Source organism: Megascapheus bottae, chromosome 9, assembly GCF_031878675.1.
Source record: "Megascapheus bottae isolate mThoBot1 chromosome 9, mThoBot2.hap1, whole genome shotgun sequence".
In the NCBI taxonomy this organism is placed as follows: Eukaryota; Metazoa; Chordata; class Mammalia; order Rodentia; family Geomyidae; genus Megascapheus; species Megascapheus bottae.
This window is the reverse complement of record NC_143517.1, coordinates 62,009,584-62,028,540: the sequence shown is the minus strand read 5'-3', so window position 1 is coordinate 62,028,540 and position 18,957 is coordinate 62,009,584. Positions and strand designations below refer to the sequence as shown.

The following is an 18,957-nucleotide window of genomic DNA, read 5'->3' as shown; positions in this document are numbered from 1 at the left end:
ATCCTCCCCTCCCTCTTTCCCTCTTTCCCTCCCTCTCTTTTTCCTTCCCTCCTGATGGATGCCTCCTGCCAGGATGGCTTCCTTCCCACAGCCCCAGGTGGCTGTTCCTCTCCAGGAGGCTGATGAAGCTGAGCATATAAATAGTTCTGAGCACAGGGCCCCCACATGTCAGGGGAGACTTACTGCCAAGGCACAGAGAGGGGCTCTGGCAGGTCACCGCTCTACAAATAACCAGCTACTTCTGCTTGGGGACCCTGATGAATTCCTTGACGCCTCCCTCACCCCCGCCCCCAGCCCTTGTCTCTTTGGGGCCTTCTGAATGTCTGTGTTCCCCAAGGCTCCCGTAATCAGCTGGTCATGGTGACCAGCTGGTCACATGACCAGCACCCGCTGGGCTGGTCTTGTGAGGCAGAGGCACCTTCGTGAACTTGTTCTCTCTGGGGAGAGACCATTCTTCCCTCATCTTCCAGCCTTTCCCTTTCCACGAGGCTGTGACCACACGCCTTGGCCTTCTCACCTGCTATGGCCATAGGTTTCAGGAACATGGTACATGAAGACATTTCCACGGCTGCTTCTTGCCCAGAGACTGGCCATGTTGATGATGGGGCAGGTGATGAAGTAGTCCCTGCAAGAAGGACAGAGGATGGGGTCTGGTCACCATGGCTCTGTCAACAGCTGTTTACCAACCCAGGCTTTTTCCCAGACAAAGTCCTCCCCCTGCTCTGTCCCCAGCTCTTTTCCTAGTGGCTTTGCACCCACGCAGGTAAGAGCATGGCGCATTGTCCACTCTGCTTTGTGTACACCAGGGGCTAACAACACTGTAGCTTGGGGTGCTATGTCTCAGGGATCAGGAAGCACGTGGATAAACCTCTGCCCAGACATCAGATTTGGAATCAAGATGCTCCTAACAAATGCACAGTAAATATACTATGTAACATTTGTCAACTGAGCTTTAAGAGAGGGCCTAGAAGATACTGAATGTGTAACACGCCCTTGGACTGGTGCCACACAGCACAGGAAAGGCTGCCACACTCTGGAGCACACTCCTGGCAATCTCTGGAGACGACTGAGATTTAAAGTGTCACCTGCTACCTGGTAAAAGGGGCCAGGGCTGTTGCTAAGTGTCCCACCATGTCCCAAACAATGGACCTTCAGGTTCTCTGGTGTTGGAAGAAAGAATACTGAGCACCTCTGCCTCGCACCACCCAGGTTTCCTAGTTCATTAATTTTTGTGGGGCAAGGTGAATGAACTCAGGGTGTCCCCTGTGCCACAGCCCGGCTGTGTGCTGAGGACCTTAGGCACTGATCTCACTTGCCCTGTGCATCCGGTGAGGTCACCACTGCCCCTTTTCCCCTCCACCTCTATCCTCTCAGCTGGGAAGTAGGGCTGATTCTTGCAAAGGCTGCAATGGCCAAGGCCCTGGAGGAAGCACCTCACTGAGGATGGCCACCCCTTTGCTATTGTGAATAAGACACTGTGTGGGGAACCAGGGTGTAGCTAAAAAGTCACAGGTGAGGCTCCGATGCAAATGGCTCTGCCACTGAAAGGATGGATGGGGAGAGATCAGGCTTGTAGGAGGAGGCACACTGGAGGTTACGGGAGGGGTGCTGGGAATGGAGGCAGGGAGGCCCGTGGAAGGCTGAGAACCTGAGCTCAGAGAGGCCTCGGCGAAGCCGAGACCCTAGGTCTCAGCTTTTAGCCCGGGGCAGACAATGAAGCAAGAATTTGGATTTCAGGGCTCAGAGTTCCGAGCTTCTGTACCCCTTGGAACTGGAGTAGCGCCGGCTGGCTGGTGAGGTGCTCAAAGTCAGGGACCGGATGTCTGCGGGTCCTCATGGTTCAGCCCGGGGCTGGCCTTCAGAAATAGCTGTGGACTGCTGGGTTTAAAACCAAGCTCACCGCCAGGCGCTGACGGCTGGCTGCCTGATCAGCAGGTCCTCCCGGAACGAAATGCCGCCACCTCCGGCACCTTCAGGGTGTGCTTTACCTGAGCCTCTGCCACCCCAGCTTGCCCAGGGGATGTGGGGGCTCTGCTCACCTCTCCCCACTGCCAGGGATACCCTCCCCCAGGGCTTCCCTGGGCAGAATGAAGGCCTGGAAGTTCCCATGCATCCCTTAGGCCCGGGCCTGCACAGCACAGCCAGACTCTTCCCTAGGCCGCTGACCTACCGGGTGGCATTCTCCAGTGCCCGGGAGAAGGAGGCGTAGTCATCCGTGCTATGTTCCAGGGAGTAATACCACGTGGCAGCTGCCAGGACGCGGGCATCTGAGTCCTCACCACCCAGTGAGTTCTGCAGCGCCTGGTAAAAGGCTGTTTTGCTGTTTGTCCGGCCTTGGCGCTCCTCAAATTGCTATGGACAACAAGATAAGACAGGCAAACTCCCCAGTTATAACCTAACAGGCCTACAGCATCATCCCTCACATTGTTCTAGAAAATTCTTTTTATTTTTTTAATCAGTCATGGGGCTTGGACTCTGGGCCTGGGCACTGTCCCTGAGCTCTTCGGCACAACGCTATTGCCCTAACCCTTGAGCCTCACCACCACTTCAAGTTCTCTTTCTTTCTTTCTTTCTTTCTTTCTTTCTTTCTTTCTTTCTTCCTTTCTTTCTGATCAGGATAATGTATAGAGAGGTTATAGTTACATTTGTCAGGTGGTAGGTACATTACTTCTCACATATTGATACCCTTTCTCATGTTTTTGTTCCCATTTCCCTCTCCCCACCCCCTCACTTCCAGTTTTCTAGTGGTTAATTGGAGATAAGAGTCCCACAGTCTTTAGTGCCTGAGCTGGCTTTGAACTGTGATTCTCACATCTCAGCCTCCTGAGTAGCTAGGATGATAAGCGTGAGCCACTGCATCTGGCTTATTCTAGAATATTCTGCAAAAGGAGTGAGTGAACCATGGCATTAAACATCTGAGCGTTGGAACAAGATTGAAGTCTAGCATGGCCCCTTCTCACTATGTGACCTTGAAAAGCGGCTGAGCCTCCCCTCCCCTTCTTCTTTCCCTCATGTGAAAATGAACGCCTTCTGGGTATGAGAAGAAAGATAAGAATGTTTACAGTGATGAGCCCAGCGAGGAGCAGAGCTGGGTCAGTGTTGCTACCTTGCCACCTGACAATGGGTCACACCCCTGTGCCCCACCTGGCTCTGCCTGGCTGGACTCACCAGGTGACACATCACTTTGGGGTGGTGTTTCCATGGCTGTCTGGTGATGGGATAGCCCATGTGGTGTCTGTGTCACACATGAGCACTGGCCAGGCTCCTGACCCCGCAGCCACACAGGGAGAGGTGGGGACAAACAAAGGCCCTGAGGTGTATCAGGGAAAAGGCTTGGGTTGAAATCAAGGGCATGTGGTAGAGGAGGTCAGGGCTCTGCTGTAGGAAGGCACATTGATGGGGTCTGTGTGTCCAGGTGGGAGCGGTGCTCTCATGTCCTGTTCCCCCCTCTCTCTCTTTCTCTTTCTCCTTCCTCCACCCCATCCCCATCCTCTTCCTCTCATCCTCCTTCCATTCCTTGCCTTGCCTCTGCCTGGACTCATGTCGCAGACCTGGGGCAGAGGAGGGGGGTTTGTCAGGAGTGCGGCTCTAGGTATGTGGTCCACACTCCCAGGCCCCAGACAGAGCCCACACATGTGTTTACACGTATGTTTCCATTTCTAGGGTCTGACGTGAGCTTGCTTATCAGCACAGCAGGCGAGGCTGCATTGCTCCCCAGAACATCTCTAGTGTGCGGGGCTCAGATTAGAACAACAGCAGGATGTCTGCCCAATCCTGGGTAAGGAGGCGAAATGTCTCCAGTGGGACAGGCACACTGAGCCCTGGGACAGACCAATTAATGGCAGGCATGTCTATCTAAGTGGCTGAGCCCCAGCTTTGGGGGTCAGGATGTAGGTGAGACAGAGCCAGAGAGTTGCACTTCCCTCTGCCCACAACATTCTGCTTCCTGGAAAGAAGTCTGAAGAAAACACTGGCAGTCAGGCATGGTGGTGCAGCGCATGCCTATAATCTTGTTGTATAGGAGGGGCTTGGTCTGAGGTTGGCCCCTGGCAAAAGCACCAGACTGTACATGAAAAACAAACCAAAGCAAACAGAACTGGCAATATGGCTCAAGTCCTAGAGTGCAAGTATAAGACCCCAAGTTCCAATCCCAGTACTGCCAAAGGAAAAGAGAACATAGTCATGCTCAATCTGAATAGTAGAAACTATTTGGACCAGTAATATGCAAGTATCATCGCTTGTGATCAAAGAAAATAAGAGGTTTCACGCATAATGAATACACAAGTGTACATACACTCTCCTGTTCTCTCAGTCACACACACACACACACACACACACACACACACACCCCTAAAACAGCACTCACAAATAGCTTTCACCCTGCTCTTCCAGCCACACTACAACTGATGATTTTTGCCCTGTCCACCCCAGGCTAAGTCAGTGTGTTTAAGCATGCCTGTCCACCATCTGCAATGTCAACTTCACGAGTTACTATTATTTTATGGGAAAGGATGTTGCCTGGTCCTCCATCTTTTCTGACCCACTGGACTGTGTCATCACCTAAAGGCCCCTTAGTTATCACTGCATGCGGAGCAGAGCATTTCCTGAATTCTTCACCTAAACGTCATCCTCCATCTGAGAAGGAGCTGTGTTGCCCCTGGAAGCCCCACAGTATGGTGCCACAGCTAGACTCACCCAGCCTCGCCCTAAATCAGACCCTTTCCTGGCTCAAGGGAGCTGAGGATTTAGGCCCTCAGTACCCAGAGGGCAGAAAGTCTACTCGTGATAACAGTACTGTGCCGGGAAAAGAGACTGAACCTGCACTCAGGCTGAGGGTTCGTGCCGACTGCTAGAATAGGAGGTGGACTGTGGAAGAGAGATTTTGCCTCTCTCTGAGCAATATGTCTTTACAATGGCTAGGATTGTGCTGTGCCAGTACTGTCTCTCAGGCAGTCACCTGTGAAGGGCCCTGCTACACACTGGCTGTCCACCCTGGCTGGGCCAAGAGGACTCAGGAGGGCCCAGCACAAAGAGCTGAGCCAAGAGCCAGCAGCCTACGCTGGGATATTCATTTCTGTCTGTTACAACTGTTTGACTTTGTGCAATTCACTTAACCTCTCTGATCCTCATGGGCAAACTGGAGTTAATTAAAATTACTTTCCACTGTTGTCTGGAGAATTAGACAGACATTTTGAAGCACCTAGCTCCAAGCCTAGCATAGAGCACTTGATGAAAGAGAGTTAATAAGTTAATAAGAGTTAATAAGTTTTTATTCATCGTGGTTCTATTGGCTTCAATTAGAGACCTGAAGGTTGAACAGGAAGCCCCAAACCACATTAATAAGGACGAATCCAGAAGTGTGTGTCTGCCTTCTGGGAGAAAACTCCTCCAATTGTTCACGGTGATGGCATGATCTTGGAATGGCTGTGCTGGGGTGGCACCATGCTGGGCCTCGGCAGGCAGAGGGAGACTCTAGCCTGGCAGATTTGAAAGCCAAAACCCTTGGTCTGGAATCCCAAAGGCAGAAAGATATGGCCTGGGATGCTGGCTTTCATTTACTTCACATTAGCCTGGTGATCTTGGAAAACAGACTTCACCTCTCTGTGAAGATTTCAGTCTTTCTAAACTGCCTTGACGCCATATGATGCTGTGCTCCACAGCCATGCTTCCCATTACCGGCTACTTGTCCATTCAACCGCAGGTCCATTTCAGTGGTTCAGGAAAGAGAGACAAAGTTGGGAAGCAGAGTGAGGGGAGAGGCCCCTGCTGGGTGTGGTCTGAACACTGTTTTAGCAGGAAACCTGCGGTGCCAGTTTATCAGCATCTCCAGTTGTCAGGGAATCAGAGCCACGAGCTGGCCATGGCACCCCATGGCCAATACTCTGAGGTGGAGGGAGGTGGGTGCAAACCCCACAAGGCACAAGGAAGTAAAAGGTGCACATTCCAGTAAGGCCAGTGCCCACATTCCTGAATGAGCCCAGAGCATGGCTGCTGCTGTGGGTGTAATCAGAGAGCCAGCAGGACATCCTGGTGGCCACCAGACCTGCAAACTGTAATTACAGGCCAGATCTTCCTGTGACTGTGGCTGTGTTGTAAGCTGGACTACGTAAGCAGCTTTGGAGAGTTGGCAAGTACTGGATGTGTGTCCTCTTGCCTCTCCTGTCCATCAGCAGTCCTATCTGGCTCCTCCCCACAACCCTTCTGGGCAGGGTGGATGGAGGATGGATAGATGGGAGCATGGGAGAACGGATGGATGCTAGAATTCTCTGGACCTCTCAAGGGGGTTGGGGCATATGAACCTTCTTGTCTACTTGATGGACATACATTGAAGCTGACCTGCACCTGCAGGAACTGAGGGTTCAAGACAAACCCGTTTCTATGGAGCAGGGCCTGGTCAGGTGGGAGAAGGGACTCATGAACAAAGTGCTCTCCGAAGGCCACCTTTGTGTCTCCTTGGACAGAGTGGGGCTTTAGGGAGCAGAGCAACCGCTCCTTCCCCTGCACTTGGCTGAAATGGCCTCGACAGACTCCTGTGACTCATGCCAGCTAGCGCAGCACCCAGACCTCTGCCCCCATTGCAGGCCATGCCGCAGGCACTGGTGCCTTGACCTCAGCTCCTTTCAGAAAATCACTCTTTTTTTTTTCCTTTTGTGACAGCTGGTTTTCTTTTGCAGCTCTGAGCCCCATCCCGAATGCCCTCCTGAACGCCCGTCTCATTCCTCTGGTTGCCACTCCAGCCATGGTCCACAGGGGATCCATTCTGACTGCATCTGCTTCTCCAGCTTCCTCCCGGGAGCATCCAACTTCATCTCCACCGCCTTCCCCCCACCTCCATCAGCGATTCACTCAACTGCCAGGACGCCCTTAGTAAAAAGGGTAAATCAATAGAATCGATATGTACATGGTCTAGCTTAGGAACGTCCCTTAGCGGCCTCCTGTAAGGAGAATAAGATCACCGCTCTGAAGTCTCCCTCAGGCCCCCCTTCCTCCACAGCTGCACCCCTCAGCTGTGGGGTGGGGCAATAGCTCTGGCTGGCCCCTGCCTTGGCACCAATTCTCCCGCTACCTCTCCTGAGGCTGTATCCACACACCACGCAGGTTTCAGGCCTAAGATGACAGCCTCCAACAGGTCTCCCTGAGCGCCCCCGAAAATCCCCCCCACAAGCCTCTCTACCCTGGCAGACCTGGAATCCTTAGTGTCCTTACTTGCCATCATGGTCTGTGCACGCCCAAGTCCTTCATCTGGTTGGTTAGAGCTATTGTCCCAGAGCGGAGTAGGCTCAGTGCAGAGTGCTCAGTGGGTCCATGCTACACTCACACCAGGAACGCTCAGATAATTCCTTTACTCATCACAGTACTCAAGGCCGAGGGACCAGTTTCTCCCCCAGGCATGGGACGCCCAGTGCTGGGTCCCAGGGCACTTTCAGTCTCAGGGATATATTTTCCTTAGTTTCTTTTCTCTTTTGATTCTGGTTTTTACTTTCTCTTTCCCTTTTTCTTCCCCCCTCTTTCCCTCCCTTTCTCCCTCTGTCTTTCAGTGGTATTGGAGATTGAACACAGGGCCTTGCTGTACCACACGAGTCACACTTCCAGCTCCTGCCCGGTGGTCTGGGCTGCGATGCTGCTACTTGTGCTTCTTGTGTGGCTGGGATGCAGGCACAGTCTATGTCACCTGGCTATTGGTTGAGATGAACTCACACAAACTTTTATTCCAGGGCTGGTTTCAAAGCACAGTTCCCTACTTCCAGCTCCCAAGTAACTAAGACTGTAGGCTTGGAGCCACTCTGCCTGGCTTCTTGCTAGGTTCTTTTAAAGTCAGACAGATAAATACGCAAGGATATATTGATGGGGAAACAGTAATCCCCGCTTAATTTGTATTCATCATTAGACCCTCACAATCATAAAACATAACTCATGCCTGAAGGACTCCAAATCCACCCCTGTGACCTCACAGCCCGCATCTCTCCTTGTGGGTACCACGGTTTGAACTCCGGATCTCCCACTTGCTGGACAGGTGCCAAGGCACTTATAATGCCATGCCGTTCCCCAAACCTTTATTTCTTTAGTTACTTTTGGCTTATGCACAGGCTAGCCTGGACATGGGGTTTTACTAACCTTTGCCTCTGCTGGCCTAGGGCAGATCTTTCTGTCTTGAGTGAGGGGGACTGTAGGTGAGAGCTACCATGCCCCTAACCTTCAGCTCTCTGGAGGGTAATCCAGGGTGCAGGGCCCTAAGTGGGCTTATGAGGCAAGGTGACACGGAGCTCAGGGCTCTAAGGGCTGGGTCTCTGTGGGGAGAAGTGTCACCTTGTACTAGGAATCCTGCAGGGAGATCTTGGATGGAAGAAGGAACTCTCTCCTTCCTTAGATATCTTCACAACAAAGCAGGAAGCAGGTGTGGGGCACACGCTGCCACTCAGAGGCTAAAATAGCGACAGCTCTGATTTACAAACAGCCTAGATAGCATGCTGAAGCCGGGAATAGACAGACACTTACTTTTCTAATTCCACATCTGCACATGCCTAGGTCCAGACCTAACACCCACCTAAACTAATCCTCCATCCTCCCGCTCTAATACCAGGAGATAGTGTCGCACTGTCTCTTTCCAAGAAATCCACTCATTCTCCTGGGTTCCTACGGTGCCTCTTACTGTAATCTGTCACTAAAGATATTCCTGAGCCGGGGGCTCTTGCCAGCCAGTGCCTTGGTTGCCAGGCACAGCTTTACAACTCTCAGACAGTCTCTCTCCCATCCATAGCATTCCCACACCCTACCCCCCCTCCACTTGCACCTGCTCCCAGCAAGGCCGACTCTTGGCCAAGCCCAGGGCACAGTGTGGCGCTCTGCTTCCGATTATCTTGGCTTCCTTGGAGATGTCTGTGCCTGGAGGGGACTCAGAATGTTGTATCTTTGAGCAAATCTGCTTTTGATCATGCAAATGAAAGCCCGTTAATGTAGGCAGACTGTCAATTTCTCCAGTAAGGAAGGGGGGGGGGAGATTCCTCATCACAGAGACTGATGAAGAATTTCAATAGAAAGCTGCTACTTCAGAAAATAAAGCTATCCTCCGCACACAGAGCCTCTGCTCCTTCCTGCACACCCCAGCAGCCCCCACGCTCTGCAGGTATGTTTTGTCAGGATTCATTGGGAGGGCAGGAGCTGGGCTGGGTGTCCAGGGGTGGAGGGTCTTTACATTGACTTAATACAGCCTCTAGGCACCGCCGTCTTTGGCTGGAGGGGATTTGGCAGGTCTCTGCTGTTCACCAAAGGGGATGAGAATATGGGACTGCTGGACAGTGGGTATCTGTGGGCTGGGCTCCGGCTGGCATTTCTGTAAGTTGGCATGGGGAAGAAGTGTGTGTGTGTGTGTGTGTGTGTGTGTGTGTGTGTGTGTGTGGTGCTTCTGCTATGATTTGGAACAATGGTCTCAGGTCAGGTGAGTGACATAATCGAATGTGGATCTGTTTTTTTGTTTTGTTTCCATAGTCCTAGTGTCTATAGATAATTCTCAGGCTGGGGAAATTGATCTTTCTATTCAAATTAAAGAAGTTGACAAACACTAGCACTTACCAAGGCCCTGCTATTCTGTGGATTCAGGATTGTATTTCCACCTCTGCCGGTCTGCATGAGGATGTTTACCAGTGAGCTCCTAACGAACGGGGAGGGAAGCTGAGGCTCACCCCTGGGGAACTCACGTGCTCCTAACTTCAATACCAGGGTCAGGTCTGTCTCTCTGTTTCGCTGACAGCCAAGGAAGGAGTCCTGGTCAGTTCTTGGCCATGTGTCACCCAGTTGGCAGTGATCCCTTCACTCTCTCCAAGGCTCAGGGACGAGCTGTCCTCTCAACAGAGCTAATTGTCTGTTTGCCTCGTTCTGTAGTTCTAAGCCTTCCTGTGTCCTTCTAGGGGATGGAAATTCAGTAGATGTTCAGATGCCACATCCCAGTCCCACATCTGGCTCAGAGTGGGAGACTGCAGTGTTGGACACAGGTTGTTGTTGGACATGCCTGGATGACTCCCTGCTTAGGTAGACAGGACGATGTACTGCAATCAGGCTGTGATAAATGACTCTCAAGGAAATGAGGCTTTGCATTCCCTGGGAACATTCTAGAAGCAGGAAGAGCACCTGCCCTACCCCTCAGGCAGGAATGTGTTTGGAATCTGAGGTACACCAAAGGGACCTGCTGCTACCCTCAAACAAGGGACCAGGGAAAAAGGAGGGAGCTGGAAGTGAGTAACATGGTCCCCAGGGAAGAGGGCTCTGGAAACCACAGGAAGTCTTGGGCCCTGGCATGCCTCAGACCAGTCTGTGAGCTGCCTGAGCTGACCTCTACTGGAGGGAGGAATTGCTACCATCTACCTTACAGGCTGCCCTCTATCCCAGCCCGTGTCTAGGCAGATTCTGGCAGGAGGCAGATGTGCTCCTGAGAAGGGGATAGGGGGGAGAAAGGAATGGTATATCCTGAAACAGTATGTACACACTGGGGCCCAGAGCCCTGAGGGGGTTCTGAGCAGCCTTTGTGGGGCAGGACACTCTCAGAGGAGTCTCTGCTCTGATTACCATGGCAGGTACATGGCTTTTCTTTCTGGCCAGGCCTGATTTGTGCAGTGCACCTCCCACTGGGAGCACAAAGGAAATCTGGTCTCTGGGCAAATTCATCAAGAGGCGGCTGGACTCTGGTCCTCTGCATCCCACTTTTGGTTGGAGTGGCTCAGAAATTTTGGATAGACTGGGGGAAAGCCCGCAGATACTATGAAGCTAGTGCTTGGTTAAGGCAAGCCCAAGGTAGCCATGTGCCATGTGACCCTGTTACAACTGGCTGGCACAACTTATAAATGTGACCCAGGGACTGCTTTGGCTTGCCACAGCCCTAAATCCTCCTGTGGGGAAGAGAGGGGACTGCCAGAGGAGTCTTCCCATTCCATGCAACCTGTCTAGATTCCTCTAGTGCTCCTGGGACTCTGAACATGGAGGTAGCTGGGTGGTTTTCAGCTAGTAGTCCAAAGAAACAACCAGGACTTGTTCTGCACAATGATTGTATACCCTTTCCCCTCGTTAAATCTGGCGTCACAAGAAAGAGATTATACTGCATGTCCTGTATTATGTATGCATGCAGAGTAGCAGTTCAGATTCATTCTTAGAATTCTTTCTCCTCCACACCTCCCAAGATAGGCAGACTTACAGGTTGTTGTTGTTTTTGTAAATGTGTGTGTCTCTCAAGTGCGCATTTATTTACAGCTTTGTTTTCTACCTACAGCATCTCTCAGTCTGACAGACAGATACCTGCTTTGTCTTTTTAACAGCTACATAATATTAAATGTTTTGTGCATATCCTACTTCAGTCAACCACTTCCCTGCTAATGGACATTTGAATTGCTTCCAAATTTTTTTGGCCATAATAATTCATGCTGTGCTAACACTCTTGTACACATATATAAAATGAGTGCTTCTATTGCTGTGTGATATATTATTCAGGAGAAATAGAATTGTGGAATGCAGGATCCTTTCTGTAGGCATTAATAATTTCTTGATACTGTTTTATATTCAGTAGAAGTAACAGAGACTTATACCATGTATGTACAAGGTTGGTGCCCCCTCAAGAGGTCATGTCCCCTGGGGGTATGGCTGTGATACCCATCCTAAACCTGACTACCTTGAGAACTTTGGTCAAGAGCGGAGAGGGGTCTAGGCAGAAGACGTGTGTTTACTCTACCATAGCAAGGGGTTGCAGCCCCCAATCAGAGCTGTGACTATGTGTTTGGGCTAGCAGCAGCCTTGCCAGCTCATTACCACCTACCTCCAGCACACCACAGAGAGCTGCATTTTGCCAGTGCATGATACTTTTCTAAGAAGAAAGTGAGCTTGGAAGGCTGGTGTCAGGTTGTCTTTACAGCATTACCAATACTGAGGTTTCCACTGAGCCTCTCATCTCCCCGTGTCTCCTTCACCCCGTTTTCAGCAGGCACAGTTCTGCCTCCATGGCTCAGAATCAGGTTAGCTTGGCCCAGCACTCTCAGCTTGGCCCAAGCAAGATCAGCTGGCCCAGGCTCCCGCTCCTGTTCCTAACCGTCCAGCGTGGTTGCTCACGCCCCTGTCATCACCTCCAAACTCCAGTTGTCCGTGCACACGGTTACTTACCTGCATGTTTTGTGAACAAGCAAGCAAGGTGGTGACTCTCGGTCTCCAGAGCATGATGCTAGAAGGCCTCCTAGACCCTTCCTGCCTACCTTCACAGCCTTGGCCCTGTTGATGAGCCCGTCGTCCTGAGAACTCCCGATCAGCAGGTCCACCTTGGTCCGTAGAGGCCTCTGCAGCGCTCTGGCTGGTGCTTCAAACAGGTACTGACCATGAGCCACTGGACCCCAGTAGTGAAATGGACCACTCACGGCCAGGAGCTGCGTGGTACAAAGGCATGCTGTTACTGCCAGCTCTTCCTTTCCTTCCTTTTGCCATCATACTGGAATAATGTTTTGTTGCTGTTGTTTTGTCTTGTTTTTTAGTTTTTCTTAATGAGAGCCTATGCTGCTATCCAGTCAGGGTCCTCTGGGAACCAAAGAGAAAAGAACAGCAGGTGGCAATGTCTAGGACTGGATAGTTGGTTCCCAGGCAGGCACCCCAGAGCCTCCACCCCCTGCTAAAGTAACAACAGGTTCCCAGGAAGAACAGGCATGTGGTCCCACCAGGTGCATTGAGCAGACTTTAGTCCCATTCAGATTAGCCTGCATTTAGCAGTGGTGAGGCCAAGATTCACACAGGCTCCTGAGTCCAGACTCCTTGCTGAGGGGACCAGTGGTGAACCAAAATGACAATGGTCATTTTTGCTGGTGTCTCCTCTACCAATGACAAGGACATCCAGACACTTGGGCTGTTCAAGGTCTTGGATCACCCCTGTAATTCTAGCTACTCAGGAGGTTGAGATTTGAGGATATTTGTTCGAAGCGAGCCCGAGCAGCCAAGTTGAGACTTTTTTCTCTAGTTAACCACCAGAAAACAGGGAATGGTGCTGCAGCTCAAGTGTTAGAGGTCTAACCTTGAGCAAAAGAGCTCAGGGACATCACCCAGGTCCTACAACTGACATACAAAGGAAGGCACATAGCAGTCTAAGGAGTGGGTGGCCCAAATCCATTGCCCATCTGTGAAGACATGACCACATGCCCAGTGCATGAGCTGTGACCTGACCACAATGTGGTGTGGGTTTCTTCATTTTAGCCTCCTTCTTTTCAAGGTTGGCTTCATGATTCCATTTTCAGATAAGACAAGGAGTCACAGAGCGCTTAATCACCCTTCAGTACCCACACATGTGGTCTAGAGAAGCCTGTGGCCTTGCAGGCACAGAGCTGGGGTGGTAGGGGAGTTGCAGCCCAGCTCCAGTGTCACTGCCTGACAGCCTGGCTTGAGTGGGTCATGTGTCTATCCGGTACCTTGTTTTTCGAGTAACTGTCCCTTCCCTGCTGCATACCAGGGCCTACCTTGGTCTGGGCATCGCTGAGGATGCTGGCTGGCTTCTGGCGGAGACAGGCCACCACTTCCTTACTGGAAGAGGAAGGGCAGCTGACCTCCTTGGCCAAGGCCTCTGCCTGCTGTTGAGCCCTCTGGAGGCTGATGATGGCAGCTGGGGAGAGGGCAGAGCCTCCCTGGAAGAGAAAATAGGCTCAGTGCTGATGGGGTCCCCACCTTCTGCCCTTGCTCAGCTCAGGGACTTCAGGGCCCCTGAGAGACTCCACACATGGAGATTCCAGGACCCTGACTGAGGACACGTTTGGTCATACGACTTCATAATTACATCTGGCTCGTCTTATTTCCATTTAATTCCATGTTCCCAAGGCAGTAGTTAGAGAGAGCCTGGTAGGATGCTGGGGTTACCAGAGAGGGCTGCTGTCATGGCAACTGGGAGGACAGTCATAGGAATTCAGAAGAGGGCATTCTTTCAGGCAGGTGCCCAGGCACCATGTTAGTGCAATGAGGACGGCAGGAGTGAGGAGCCAGAGGAGGGACCTGGCCAGAAGAGCCCCCAGCCCAGCTCTGGGTCCAAGGACACATGCCATCAGAGGCAGCCAAACGTTGTGTTGGGAAGAAGCCCTGTGCTCAGGCCTGGCCTCCAGCTCCACAGGGATGGTGCCAGGGACAGTTTCAGGAACATGGTGATGCCAGCCTCAGGTGGTCTTTAGGAGTAAGGAGTTTCTGAGTTCTGAACAGTTAGCTCACATCCATGGTAGCGCTCAAGGATGGAGATCTTCCTCTGTGATAGGCACCAACCTCGGCCCTGTGCTATAGACACGAGTTCTTCCCAGCCTCCCAGCTGTCCTGCAGGGCAGATGGCATCGCCTCCCATTGCATGGACTGGGGAGTCAAGACAGAAGGAGGAAACTTTGTGGCCTAAGGCTCCAGGACTAAGAGCCAGAGCCTGGGTCACGCCCCAAGGTCAAGCATTAGGCCACTGAGAGGATTTCATGTACACTGTTACGCAGGCTGCTGGTGGGAAGTGCCTGGTGAAGCTGTTTGACCTCTGTTATGAAATCCCAGAGGTCCATGTGGCCTGAGGTACAGTTGGATAGTAAAAGATTTAGCCAAGGGCCTGGAAAGCATAGCATGGTGGCCATGTAATCTGTGGAAGCCACCCCTGTAGTTCTGAGCTGCTTAGATCAGACCAGCTGCTGGGTTTAAGACTCAAGAGAGACATGTAGAGATGGGATTTTTCTGTCCTTCGCCTATTTAGGTAATAAATGTTTCATGCGTTGGCTTAGGCTAGTTGACTAGAAGATACATTGTTCGGTGCCAGAGCTGGGATTGCCGGCTAGTGGGTCTCTGAGCTTCAGCGTGTATAAAAGAGTCCTGAGTGAGGCTCCATGTGAGATCGAGCAGCAATGCAAGTTCAAGAACCTACTCCCCACTTGAACTTGAGCCACTGACCTTGAACCTGGAGCTCAGGGAAGGCAGCCGTAAAATAGGACACAATGTTGATTTGGTACTACTAGTAAGGTCTGTACCATAGGTTTACTGGTCCAATATCCAGGGTGGCGGCTATTCTGAGAACCACTAGCTGCGGTTTTCTTCACAAAACTGTGAATGGGATGGGGAGGTACAGCTGCTGGGTCCAGTACTGTCCAGAAGCAGGCTTGGGGACACAAAGACTTCAGGATCATTCTCTGATGTTGTCAACATTTTAGCCAGTTATAAATATCCAGGGCTCTTGACTCAGGGAGGAAGTGGTTAAAAGCGTGGGTTACACTGATATCCTGAGATCGCTTAGAGAACTTTCCTCTCTCTTACTGCATTTTAATCGATCTTTCTGAAGTGAACTTCTTTCTCCATGGAAAATGAACAGTTAGGAAAATCAGCAGCTGCTCAGGCCTGGTTCAGAGTTGTCTCTTGGAGACTAAGAACTTGGTGGTGGGTGGCAGTTCCTGAACAGAGCTGGGCAAAGCACAATGATCCTGGGGACAGAAGGAGCAGGTCTGAACTCCAGCTTTGTCATTGTCATCCGCTGACATGGTGAGCGGTCTCAGGGCCTGCACTTGCCCATCATGAATGGGAATATGGTATGTCATGTCCCAGGGCTGGAGGGAACAGGATGGAGATGTGCCAGCCCCTGCACAGCTGTGTGATGAGCAGGGCCTGTGTTGTGCAGAGTCCCAGCTCTCAGCCACTCCACTAGGGCAGTGGCTCTGGAGCTCGGGGCCTGTGCTTATCTACATCTGACCTGCTATTAAGTGGCGATGAGTTTCCTCTTGTTGTTTTATTTAACTTCAAAAATAGCATGGGCCCAAACCACAACTGCTGACCATGGCTTTTTCCTGGAAGCTCTGCATACTGTTTTGACCTCAGTTAGCCCTGGTTATTAACTCAAAGATCTGCCCCTGCCACGTGTGTGTGCACCAGTTACAGATGTAACTGGTCACAGTCAGAAGAACATACACACAAAGAGATACATACAAACACGACACACATAAATACAGACTGCCCATAGGAACACAGACACATACACAGCCAGATATGCAAGCACATACACTCATCCATAATACAGATGTAGATATGCATGCAAACTGAAACATGCATGCACGGTTACCCTTGAGCCACACCTCCGGCCCTGACTTTGGCTGTTTTTTCTCTGAGATGGAGTCTCACTTCCTGTCCAAGCATGCTCCTTGGCACAATCCATCTACGTTCGGTTTCCTGTGTACCCGGGATAACACGTTCACCACTACGTCCAGCTCTTTGTTGAGAAGGGAGCCTTTCAAGCTATTCTCTTTAGAGGTGATATTTTTACACAAATATACACCAGTATAAAACTATAGAAAATATGGGGGCTGGGAGTTTGGCCTAGTGGTAGAGTGCTTGCCTAGCATGCAGAAAGACCCAGGTTCGATTCCTCGGTACCACAAACATTGAAAAAAGCCAGAAGTGGTGCTGAGGCTCAAGTGGTAGAGTTCCAGCCTTGAGAAAGTCCACGGATAGTGCTCAGCTCCTAGCTGAAGCCTAGGACTGGCAAAAAAAAAAGTAAAAAAGAAAATACAGGTGTCAAAAAGAAAGTGCTGCTATTATATCTAACCCCTTCCCACATCAAAGAATGCTGTGCTGTTTACCTCCCCGTGTGTATGTGTGTGTGTGTGTGTGTGTGTGTGTGTGTGTGTGTGTGTGTGTGTGTATGTGTGTGTTAGAATGTGTACACTCAGGTCTGTGCTATGTGTGGTATTATGTGTGCATGTGCACATACTTATCTGTACATTTAGGGAAAGCATCTTCCTGCTTCCGCCCTCAGAATAACAGAGATTATGGGAATGCACCACCACTCAGCTTGTAAATAATTTTTATACTTGGTTAAAACAAGTGTCTCATCAGGTACACAACTGTAAATATTTCATTTATTCCATCCACTGTCTCTTCACTTTCCTGACAGCATCTTTTTAAATTTTTCCAAGTCTAGTAGATCTGTCTTTTCTCTTTTCCTACTAGTGCTTTTGTTTTCATGGCTAAGAAACTGTTTAAATTCTGCCCTGTATTCTACAAATAATCAGGTTTAAAACATTTTGTTAAGAAGGTCTCGTAGTGTGTGTGTGTGTGTGTGTGTGTGTGTGTGTGTGTGTGTGTGTGTGTGTGAGTGAGCGCGTGCTGGGAGAACTCCAAAAACTCCATCCCAGGTACTTCATGGGCTTGGGAATGGATGGGAGCTGGCCTTGGCTGTGCTCTTGTGGATTTAAGCACATACCTGACATGAATTTCCCCTTCCCAGGTCTTTCAGACTTGACAAAATGCCTTTTTCCATCTGTCACAGAGATGATGTCTAATTGCTTCTGTCACCTTCCGGCTGTCAGAAGCCATTGAAATGAGTGACACTTGAAAATTACTGACTTCCCAGGCCAAGGTGTCATACATGAAGTGCCAGGGTGAGAGACCGCCAAGGTGGTGGTGGCCCTCCCCCTTCGGGGGGGGGGGGTCTGGTAATGCCAGTGTCCGTGGGCTGCCAGGGGGCCCTTCATGCATACACATGGGCATCTGCTTCCCACGCAGGAAACTTCCTAATGAGAGCCTGTAAAGGAGCATGTGCTTCTCCCTAGTTTTCTTTCAAACAAGCCAAGTATGGTGGAACTCTCCTGTAATCCCAGCGCTTGGACGGCTGAGGAAGGAGCATTCCCAATTAGAGGCCAGCCTGGGTCCCAGAAGGAATCCTGTCAGCCTATCTCGTGAGACTCTGTCTCAGGAAAAAGCCTAATCAACCCACCAACCACACATCATCAACATGTGTGAAACATAAGAAGTGGGGAGCTCAAAGGACTGATGAGGGGAAGTAAAGAAACAGTGAGCTGGAATGCCAATTCTCCTGATTGGATCCACACGTTCTGCAGACATGTCACGTCGTTCCTGGCGATACGTGCAATGATTGCACGTTCACCAAAAAGAATTAAAGGAAAAAAAAAGAGGGCATTTCAAAACAATTTTTTAAAGCCCACTAAAGGAAAAAGCTTTCAAGAACTGTGTTCACTCTAGAACATGAATTTGGAAATTTTCTGTCACACTGCAATCTGTGCTTCTTTTCTGAGTGGACTTGTCACCCTCTCCACTCACTGAACTTGGTTTCCGCTGCCGAGAGCGGGGTTTTTCTTGCATGTCTTACGAGTGGCCCACAGCTGCATGACACAGGTGTTAGCCCCTGCAGTGGCTCTAGATGCCCTGCTTTCTATCTGGACAGACTGAGTGGAGAGAGGTTGAGGGGTGACCCTGCTCCCACAGACAGGATCCCACACTCCAGCTTGACGCCTCCACTCAAGACTCTGCACAGTATGGAGACAGCTTGTTCCCCACAAGCTTGATTAGGAAGAATAAGCCCCGAGACATGAGACTGGAGAAGGGAGTCAATAGAACTCAGTAAAGATGTCCACAATGAGCCAGACATAGCCAAAAGGCCAGTGTCCTCGGTCCCCTCTTTTTCTTCCTTCTCCCAGTGCTGCTGGCCAGCTCATGGTCAGCAGGAGCGAAGCCCACGAGTAGGAAGACCTGTGGTAAGAGAGGGGTTACCCCACCTTGAGAACACAAGGGAGAATCCCGCAGGGGCCTTGCAGGACAGCCCATAGAAATCAGGATCCAGAGGCTGAGGGCGACTGTGTGTGGAGAAGGTAGAGGCTGAGCAATAAGGTGACAGCCACTGATACACAGGGGCTGTCCAAGAAAGGGGTTTGGAGGAAGGCTGGGCAGGGTAGTTGGACCTGAGCCTAGTAGAGCTCAGGTAGAAGGGGTGAGCAAAGGAGTCTCCAGGTTAGGGGCTGGAGCCAGATGTGAGATTCTGGAAGCTCACACAGGCTATGGCAGAGGGAATAGCTATAGAGGAGACAATGCCCAGCACCACCGCAGGGTCCTGGCTGGCAGGGAGTTTCTCGGAGGTTTGCATTGTCTGACTGTCCAGTTGACCAGCTGAATTACAATGTATGGTTCTGGGCTGCCTGGTGTTTATCTCCCCAGCCC

At 50.9% G+C, this 18,957-nt stretch overlaps 1 protein-coding gene across 1 annotated transcript in view; it reads right to left on the bottom strand.

Annotated features, from left to right (window-relative positions):
- The window catches only part of Tg (thyroglobulin), a 165,754-nt gene that overhangs the window by 11,079 nt on the left and 135,718 nt on the right, over positions 1–18,957 (bottom strand). Inside the window, exons 42-45 of the mRNA XM_090339436.1 lie at positions 13,470–13,634; positions 12,228–12,395; positions 2,171–2,352; positions 518–625 (exon numbers count right to left, since the gene is read on the bottom strand). Coding sequence (XP_090195562.1) covers positions 518–625; positions 2,171–2,352; positions 12,228–12,395; positions 13,470–13,634 — 623 coding nt within the window. The remainder of the gene's footprint in view (positions 1–517; positions 626–2,170; positions 2,353–12,227; positions 12,396–13,469; positions 13,635–18,957) is intronic.